We start from the raw sequence: 10440 nt of genomic DNA on the forward strand, positions 1-10440 counted from the left end.
GATCAAGTAGTATACAGCTCCCAGTCAAGAGAGGAAGCTCCCCGGTCAATGCATTTGAAGAAAGGTCAAGAGTGTGAAGAGTTGTTGACATGATAGAACTTATTGGCCCTGGAACACAAAAAGAATCAAGTTTTCTTATTGGCCACTATTAAGATATAACAGTTCACACTCTGTAGAAGATAAAGTTAAAAAGCATACCGGAGAGATTGTTGCCACTTAAATCCAGCGTTGTTAAAAGCAAAGAGTCACCTTTCAACAAATTATTGGGAAGGGAACCTGAGAATCTGTTGTTGCTAAGCTTGAGTACTTGAAGATCATAGGCATAGTTGAAACCTGGCAACTCTCCAGATAACTGGTTGTAGCTAAGATCCAAGACTTTGATGTTCTGAAACAACTGAATCCCACTAGTCAATGAACCTTCAAGCTGATTATGTCTGAGATTTAAATGCTTGATGCTCTCAGAAACACCAGGTAACAGCTTCCCATATGTAGTCACCAGTCTGTTTCCACTGATATCGACATAGCTCGCATTCGTTGAAAGGAAAAACTCCCCATCAAGATTACCCTCAATTGAGTTACCATGCAAATCAAGCACTTCAAGACTTGATATCAACTCAAAACCCCTTGGGATTGTCCCCGTGAATCCATTAGAAGACAGATTCAAGTACAAGAGATCGTTCAGCCTTGTCAAGGACTTTGGCAAAGGTCCAGAAAAGGAGTTGCGACTCATATCCAAGGACTGAAGAGAAGTCAATCCACTCATAGATTCCGGAATCTCGCCGGAAAAGTTGTTACCAGCTAGAGAAAGATTCCTCAAGCTTACTGATCTACCAATCTCTTTAGGCAGTGAGGAAGAGAACAAGTTATCAGACAAATCCAAGAACTGGAGGCTTTTGAAACTGCCTAGATTATTTGGTAAGCCGCCAGAAATGGAATTGTTGGCCATAGATAGCTTCACAAGCTTGGTCAAGTTGGAAAACAGACTGAAGTCAGCATCAGCAGTCAAACCCAAATTATCTAAAACAACGCCAGCCACATTACCGCCATTGCAGACAATACCATTCCAAGAAGAAGGACAACCATTGAAATCAATAGACTCATCGTTCCACGAATTAAGGACAAAACCTGTAGGGTCATGTTTAATCCCTTTCTTGAATTCAAGCAATGTCATGATGTCCTGTGATGGAAGTTGCCCCATTGCAGACAGGAAAAACATGGAGAGTAAGATAATCTTAGATAGATTCATCTTCGAATTCAATATATTTCCCCCAAAAGCTACAGTCTTTTGCAGAAAGCCAACAACTTAATATCCAGCTCACCAACGCAGAACATTCATGGAAGCCCCCAAGTAAATCTGAAAGAAGACAAAACCCCATCAACGTTACCATAAAAAGTTTCAATCTTTCCTCAAAAAATCAAATATTCAAGAGAAAAAAAACAAAACGGAAGCTAAAGAGACTTCACCTCACATGAACAAATCTTCTGAAAAAAAAACCCCAATCAAACTAAAATGCAGGATGATAGTGAATGAGAAGGAACAATCTTGAGAACCAGAGGGAATCAGCTGGTAATAACATTAAATGAACAAAATGGGCTATTGAATATGGGGACCCATTCCGAGATCTAAAAACCTAACCACAAAGCAAAGAGATAAAATGAGAAAAGTGAGGATTTAAAAAAAAAAAAACTTACGGAGATGAAAAAAAAAAGCTTCACTGTGGGATGGGAACAATGTCGTCGACAAAGGTGGAGAAGAAGGAAGACAAAGACTTTGAAGCAGAATGATTTTGTAAATTAGCTCATGCAGTGCACGGGGTTTTTGGATTTGACTCTCTCTCTCTCAAAGACACTGTAGAGACTGAGCCAAGTGAGAGAGAAATCTTTGTTGTGGGTCACTTTCAAAATTTAAAACAGAACAAAAGATTGATTGTCACACTTGCTTTTAACAAACAAAAGAAAGAAGCCAAAAAAACAAACACAAAAATTAAAGATAGAGAGAAAAATTTGCTAGTTTTCACGTACGACAGTGACGAAAGACAAGGACCTTGTAAAGAGATTAACAAAAAAAAACTCTTGAAGCTTGTGAACGGCCAAACAAAAAAAACAACCAACCAACAAAATCAAAAACCCTAAAATTAAAACAAAAAAAAAAAAAAAACAGGGAAAAATAGCAAGAACAATATTTTACTGTTTTTATTGGTTTACGAGATAGAATTGTTATTTTAAGCTTACTTTTTCATAGCCTTTTCAGGTAAAGAGAGTAGTGCTAAAGATTAAATATTTAATTATCACCCGCCAGGAATGCCCCGGGAAAAAAGAATCCAAAAAACTGCAAGAACAAAAAAAGAAAAAAAGAAAAAAAAAGTGACTTACACTAGGTGAGTGAGTGTGTGACTCATGGTGGACGCCAAAGTGTTTTATCCAATATGGTTTTGGGTCTTTTGTCCTTTGCTTTTAGCGAAGGCTAAAACTGTCATTTAATTTTACAGTGAGTTATTTGACCTCATTGGGAAAATAAGCGAGTATTGCGCAGTGCAGTAATAATAAATCCTTGTTTAAAATTTGCAATAATATGAAATTTACAGAAAAAGATAATTAACTAATTCATAATTTCTTTTCTTTTTAAGAAATCCAGGAAAAAAAAAAGGAAGTGAATCCTAATTAAAATTCTGAAAAAGATTTTTTTAAAAAAGAAGAAGAATAATGAATAATTATGTCAAAATTAATAATAATTAATAATTAAGAAAAGAATCATTTATTAGTAGTAAAATGTAGAAGAAATGGGGTCCTCAGATGCTGACTACGTTGACTAGGTGAGACCGGGATAGACAAGACCCGGTCAGGACAATTATTTTGGTTTTACTGATTATTTTAAAAGTAGTAGTCCACTTTCGGAAGAAACTGAGAACTAAAGGGGTCATATATTCAAAAAGAAAAATTGATGACTCATGAGTGAGTAATGAGTTGGTGAGATCATGTGATCATTACTTTTACACAGATATATAGAGAGGGAGAGACGAGAGAGGACTTGCGTCTGAGACTCACTCACTCTCCTTTTGCTTATTTTGCTAAACACAGCAATCTTAAAAAGTTTCATCAATGGCTGCGATTCGCAGAGCGCAGTCTCTACTTAGTCTCACCAAATTCAAAACCAATTTCGTGTCTGCGTCTTATCTAAGTCTCCGCCGATTCTCTTCGTCGTCTCAGAATTCAAAACAATTCCAGGTTCTGTTTTTTAAACTTTTCTTCATGATCGGAATATATATTGTATTTGCTTAAAACGTTCCAAAAACATGATCTTTTATATTAGTTGGAAGAAAAAGGTCTTAACTTTTGTGAATCTGATCAAAATTTATGTAAATGAAAAATCTCATTACCCTCTGTTTTCTCAGAATGTTGGTTTCATAGGGCTTGGAAATATGGGTTCTAGGATGGTGAATAATCTAGTTAAAGCTGGATATAACGTTACCGTTCATGACATGTAATTATTACCCTTTAGTGCCCATTTTTCATATTTGGTTTATGCTTTGATCCATTTGACTAACCTTTTTTTGCCCGTATACTTGTGTTTGATTTCACAGAAATCGTGATGTTATGAAGATGTTTGCTCAATTAGGAGTCTCTGCTAGAGACACTCCTTATGAAGTTGCACAAGATAGCCAAGTTGTGATTACCATGCTACCTTCATCATCTCACGTAAGCTGGTTGTTATTACCTCTAGCTAGCAAGTGTTTTTTGTGAGAATAATTTGGACATTATCATGTTAGTTGCATGATTTGATGCATTATTAGGAAAAAATAATCTGCAAGATAGTATTGTTGTTTACCTCCTGTTACTGGGATGTTTAGATGGTTGAAACCTGAAAGATTGTAAAATCTTTAAATGTTGATCTCTTCATTGGTTTTATGAAGGAAGAATATTTTAATTCTTGTAGGTGATGGATGTGTACACAGGAAGAAATGGGTTGCTTCGTGGAGAAAATGCAATAAGACCTGCTTTGTTTATAGATTCATCTACTATTGATCCACAAACAACTCGAAAAATCTCGTTTGCTGTTTCTAATTGTAATTTGAAAGAAAAGAGAGGTAAAGCATATATAGTATTTGAAGGGAAGTTTGTTTGCGCTTCTGAGTTAACAGCTTCAGTTTGTTCTTCTTGTGAACAAGTCGAGATTGTTTCATTTTAAATAGTTTCAACCATCTTTGATGCAGACAACTGGGAAAAGCCAGTCATGTTGGATGCTCCTGTCTCTGGAGGTGTACTTGCTGCAGAAGCTAGTACGCTCACTTTCATGGTATGTAGACTCTCTTTTTCTACAATATTTGAGTCACATCCTTTATAGATACTCTGATACTCATGATTATATAAGATTTGCACATTATATGTGCATGTACCGGCAAATGGCATTGATACAATTGCACGTTTGTAGGTTGGAGGCCCCGAAGATGCTTACTTAGCTGCTAGACCAATTCTTCAGTCAATGGGTAGAACTTCCATCTACTGTGGTGGTTCAGGAAATGGATCTGTAAGTTCACTGTTATACCATGTTTTGTCTATTACAGTACCTCTTATCTAATCATTGGTATATTTGGATCCACAATTCTCTAGGATGAATCTTTTCAATCTGGACTGAGAAACGACGTGTTCTTTTTTTTTTTCAAACTTAGGCTGCAAAGATTTGTAACAATTTGGCGATGGCTGTTAGTATGCTCGGCACTTCAGAAGCCTTAGCTCTTGGTCAGTCTCTTGGAATATCTGCCAGCACTTTAACAGAAGTGTTAAACACATCTAGTGGCCGATGTTGGAGTAGGTATGTTAATGAAATGACCTCTTCAACGCCTTCTATTTAAGTACAGACCCCAATTCTTAACTTCGTTTTATATTCCTAAAACCACAGCGACGCATATAATCCAGTTCCAGGAGTGATGAAAGGTGTGCCCTCTTCAAGAGATTACAATGGCGGTTTCGCATCCAAACTTATGGTCAGTATCTTAACATATGTTTATATCGTTGATCCTAAAATGTCTGTAAAGCACATTCCTTAATGTACACAAGTCTTTCATGGATATTGTTGTATTCAAAATGCAGGCTAAAGACCTAAACCTCGCAGCAGCATCAGCTGAAGAAGTTGGACACAAAAGCCCATTGATATCCAAAGCACAAGAGATGTGAGTACTTACACTAGTCTTTTCTTCTAGAAGTTTTTGTCCTTGAAAGTTGAAACGATGACTTGGTGTGAACAAAGAAGGCTTGTGAAGTTTATGGAAACAACTTAGAAACTTGTGTTTAAAGCTCTTATATGAAACAGTGCAGACATATCATCAAGCTGGAGTTTTTTTTTTATGTTTTTGCAGTTACAAGAAGATGTGCGAGGAAGGGCATGAAAGAAAGGACTTCTCTTGTGTCTTCCGACACTTTTACAATGGCAAAGATGAAGTCTGAGGCCAACTTTACAATGACCCTGTAAAAATAATCAGTTTCTTCGTGAACATCTTTAGTTTGGACATTACTCTTAGTGCAGAATAAAGCATGAAAGCACTCTATAGAGGATTAAACAAAGTTAATGCAAAGTCAAAAGTCACCGTTGGTAATTACATCTTTTGTTTGTTAACAGCGTTACTCGCTAAACCGATCCACAAATATATCAGTTTCCTTATATGTATTCGTAATCTATTTGATATACAATCATTCTTTGGCTATATTCCTAAAACTTCAAGATCTTGTATAATCTGCAGTGGCTTCGACATGACAAGTCCAGTGGAAGAACCAAACCATTTTTGCAGAATCACCGGTACCAAATCTCCATTTGTTAGAAGTGGGAAGTAAAAAAATCACGGGAAAATATTGTATGTAAATGACCAAAAACACCCTTGGCTTTCTTCATCCCATCCCCACCGCTACATTTGAAAACCCCCAACTTGCTCTGTACGCTCAAAACTAGTTTTGTACATGCCCATTTCTCTCTCAAAAACTGTCAAAAGGTACGCCTTTGATTCTTGCTTGCTTTTCGTCTCTTATGTTTCACTTCGTTACTCTAGGAATCTTCGTAAAGTTCTATTTCGTCGCCCCTTTCGTTTCTGTGGACGATTCGGTCCTCGTCAACTAACTTACAACCCTTTGTTTTTTAATTTTTGATCCTTTCGCGCGAAAAAATCCTTGCTTTGACTCATGTTCCTCTGTTTCATCTCTCTGCTGTCAAAAGCCTACAACTTTATCGGATTTGAGTTTAGTTTACATCCTTCATTTATCGATTTCCCCATTTTTTGTGTGTTGTTGCGGAATTAAGACTCAACTAGACTGAGAATTTAAGTCATCTTGTCTTCTAATAAACCCCAGCTAACCCCGGAATTTAGGTCATCTTCTTACGATATCTCTCTTAGAAAAAACCCTAGTTTTTTTTTGGGGGTTCCGTGCAGTCGCACAGTTTGCACAAAAGTTACCATCTTTCCTGATCTATGCGAGTGATGTATAGTTTATTTTGTTTTGTCTCAGTGTCTAGAGAAGCTACAGTGAGTTTGTGATGACGGGTGAGGAGAAGCAGACACTCAATCCTAAGGAAATTATACATGACAAGTTTGGTGTTAAAGCAAGTTACAGAATTGAGGAAGTTCATGCTTCTTCGAATGGATGCCTCTATCGATGTCACTTGCAGCTACCTGACTTTACTGTTGTCTCAAATGTCTTCAAGGAAAAGAACGATTCCGAACAATCCGCTGCTGAATTGGCTCTCGAGAAGGTATGTTGTTGTTATATATCTCTCCTGTCTTTTTGTATCTTTGTTTTCTGAATGTTGTTATGCTAAAGAAGAAGACGATACTATTCATGTTGCAGCTAGGCATTCACCCACTGGATTATAATGATGATGATATTACTGTGGAGGAAGCTTGGGATGATATCGTTGAACGCATTAAGTATATATTTTCTGATGAGGTTAGTATGTCACAAGCAATTTTATAAATATGAGTAATGATTAGTTGATCACTGGACTAAAAGCCTAAAAGCAATCTGGGATTTCTCTTTATGCAAATGACATTATATAATTTAACCAACTACAGTTTTTTGGCTTTAATATTTCAAGTTGTTGCCGTTTCAGTTTCTTTCAGCTGATCATCCTCTGGGAGGTCACCTTAGGGCGGCATTGCAAAGGGATGGTGAACATTGCGGATCAGTTCCGGTTTCTGTCATCGCTACATTTGATACAAAGATCAACAGTCGTTGTAAAGTGATTAATCCTTCAGTGGACTCAGATCCTAGCTTGCTCATGTCCTATGTCATGAAGGCTGCTGCAAAGTTGCCAGACTACATTGTCGTATCTCCGCGTGAAGATTCACTCCGCAGGAAAAAACCATACCCTTCAGCAATTATAAAAGCATTGGCTACTCAAGTAGAAAGCATAAAAGTTGAGGCTATGCATATACAATGTAGCGTTGACGGTGAAGAGGCTGTTAAGCCAGTCACTCTTGATATTTCATCAGGTCGGTATTACTTGGATATTGTTGCTGAAAAGCTTGGGTTGAAGGATGGCAGCCTAGTGATGATATCAAGGTCTTTAAATTTTCCTTTTTGTCAATTAATGGAGCTTTCTTGAAGTTAATCTGATTAAAACTCTTCATGGATTTTTCAAACAGGACTATTGGCAAAACTGCCTCTGGCTTAGAGTGTAGAGTATATGCTGCCATTCCTAAGTTGAAGTCTTGTGATACTTCATGGAAATCCAGTGAAAAACGTCCAGTTAATGAATCATCACATCTTGAAAAGTCTCGGAATGCAAAAGCTAGTTTTGTAAGTGGTCTAGATATTCACGGTGATGCGATTGTGGCATCTGTTGGCTACCCATGGAGGTCCCATAATCTTGAACACGATGATGTAACTTTAAAGTCATTTTACAGGTCTCTACTCCTACCAACTTTTGCTCTGTTTATATTTTTATCTTGTTCTTTTGTATATCTTTTGGTCTTCCGCTGATGCACTAATTATCTTATCATGTTTTTGGCTACATGTAGGATATGTTGCGGTATGTCTCCTAATGGAATCTATAAATTCTCTCGACAAGCACTAATTGCTGCGCAGTTACCTTTTTCATACATTTCAAAGTCTAACTGGAGAGGTCCATCCCCCAGGGAGATTCTCTGCATGTTCTGTCAACAGCAACTGCTAGCAGAACCCATTTTCACTGTAACTCTTGCCCCTGTGAAACCACTGTCTAGCATATTAAGTTCCTACCAGAAGTTGAAAGACTCAGAATGTGATGATATCTACAATCAGCATATGAGAAGGAAAAAAGACGAGATACAAGGGTCAGGGACTGGGTATAGATGTGAAGTGAAGATTCTCTCAAAGTCGCAGGATTTGGTTTTAGATTGTTCACCGGGTAACTTCTATGAGAAGGAGAATCATGCTATTCAAAATGCTGCGTTGAAAGCCCTCTCATGGTTTAATGGGTTATTCGATGACCTTGATGCTGACCCAGATCAACCATGTTATTCGAAACTACACCTGGATATGCTCTTTCAACGTAGTGTCATGATAAAAGGGGCTTTTCCAAGTAGTAGAAGGTATGAACAGCCCAGGTCTAAATCAAGGAACACGGGTATGCCACGTGAACGGAAGCGTGTTCAATCTGTAACAGATGGTTCCTTGGTTAGCATATGCTATTCTGTGTCCGTGGAGGTAGATGCTGACTTTTCGAGGAATGGTGAATATTTGAAAGAACTCATCGAAAGCAATGAAGAGATAGAATTTGAGGTAGGAAATGGATCTATGAATCCACATCTTGAATCGGTTGTCACTCAGATGTCTGTGGGACAATATGCTTGTTTTTTAACTAATAACCCTGCTGAAGGCTTGGTTTTTGCTGCTGCCACTGATACTGTGAGGACTCAGTCACTCCTATCAGGTAACTCTTCTAATTTTTAATAGAAAAAACTTAGCTTTCTCAGGTTGGGGGAGGAAAACTTTATCAACTGTTCACATTTCTTTTGTTACAAATGCAACCAGAACTCTCAGCCGGTTTGGAATACAATGTACGTTTGTTGGGAGTGAAAGGGCCGACAGAAGAACGAATGGAGGCGGCTTTTTTCAAACCCCCACTTTCAAAACAGCGTGTTGACTATGCAATGAAACATATAGAAGAGTCGTCAGCTTCTACTCTGGTAGACTCTTCTTGTTTCTCATTTGATCATACTGTCTTTCTGCTTCTTGTGATTCAGGATTCATTTTAGGACTCCTTATAATATTCCAGTCTTTATAATTGTTTCAGGTTGACTTTGGATGCGGGTCTGGAAGTTTACTAGCCTCTTTACTTGACTATCCAACTTCACTTCAAACCATGGTCGGTGTTGACATCTCACAGAAGGGCCTTGCCCGTGCTGCCAAGGTATGCTAACTCTGAGACTTAACCTGATGAGACTATATGCATCTTAAAGCTTGATATTTGTTTGTTCAAAACTGCATTTATGCGATTCATGAGTTGTGTAACATGTGAAGATTGTATTTTATATCCTCTTCAGAGATGGTTGAATGAAGATTGTTAATTTACATCAAATATGTGTGCATGTATTGTTTCAATTTCAGATGCTACGTTTGAAATTAAACAAGGGACCTTGCAACCTCAAATCTACTACACTCTATGATGGCTCCATCCTCGAGTTTGATTCTAGGCTGCAAGACATTGACGTCGGCACTTGCTTAGAGGTCCCCTTCTATTTTCTTGCTTCATTTCTTCATCATTTTTAAAATGTGTATTATCTTCAAGAAATCTGACTTTAACATATAATCTGTTCCGACTCTGTAGGTCATTGAACACATGGAGGAAGATCAAGCCTGTCAATTTGGGAAAACAGTTCTAACCTTGTTCCGCCCGAAACTTCTGATTATCTCCACACCAAACTACGAGTGCAACAAAATTCTACATAAGCGTGCTCCAGACAACTCAGAAAAGAAATCCATTTCACAGCCACTCCAGTTCAGGAACCATGGACAAGGAAACAGTTTAACCAGTGGGCAACTAAGCTCGCCAAAGGCTACCACTACAGCGTCGAGTTCAGCGGTGTTGGTGGGTCTGGCATAATAGATCCCGGATTTGCTTCTCAGATTGCTATTTTTAGACGGAAATCTTTGTCGGCTGTTAAAAGGAAGGACTCGGAAGGCTCGATGCGGCCTTATCAAGTCACTTGGGAATGGACAAGAAGAAATGGAGACAAAAAAGACTAATCTTTGGTTTACAAGAGTATCATCAACCAGAATAGACTTGTTTCCTTTTTCGTTTAGCTTCTTTTTGAGTTTGTCGATTTTATTACTGTTTGAAATCTCCATGTTTCTTCTGTATCACACTCTTTGTCTTTGGTCTTTGATGCTTAATATGATAAAAAACTGTGTCAATTACACAGAAGTCACAACAAATGACACATTATTTCCTTCTAAAAAAGAGAATGGTGGATA

At 37.8% G+C, this 10440-nt stretch overlaps 1 protein-coding gene and 1 pseudogene across 2 annotated transcripts; both read left to right on the forward strand.

The window, feature by feature from the left end:
* Positions 2989-5685, forward strand: LOC104718244 (probable 3-hydroxyisobutyrate dehydrogenase, mitochondrial). Of its 2 annotated transcripts, XM_010435953.1 has the most exons (10): positions 2989-3225; positions 3393-3481; positions 3582-3696; positions 3935-4085; positions 4212-4294; positions 4430-4525; positions 4668-4810; positions 4898-4982; positions 5089-5168; positions 5355-5685. In XM_010435953.1, the coding sequence occupies exons 1-10, from the start codon at positions 3100-3102 to the stop codon at positions 5440-5442; spliced, it is 1056 nt and encodes a 351-aa protein (XP_010434255.1). In that variant the 5' UTR covers positions 2989-3099; the 3' UTR covers positions 5443-5685. The 2 variants fall into 2 exon arrangements, with proteins under 2 accessions (XP_010434255.1, XP_019086916.1); XM_019231371.1 differs by lacking the exon at positions 3393-3481 and having other exon boundaries at positions 3134-3225.
* On the forward strand, positions 5490-10394 carry LOC104718243 (annotated as a pseudogene).

This window comes from Camelina sativa, chromosome 10 (genome assembly GCF_000633955.1).
Source record: "Camelina sativa cultivar DH55 chromosome 10, Cs, whole genome shotgun sequence".
NCBI lineage: Eukaryota > Viridiplantae > Streptophyta > Magnoliopsida > Brassicales > Brassicaceae > Camelina > Camelina sativa.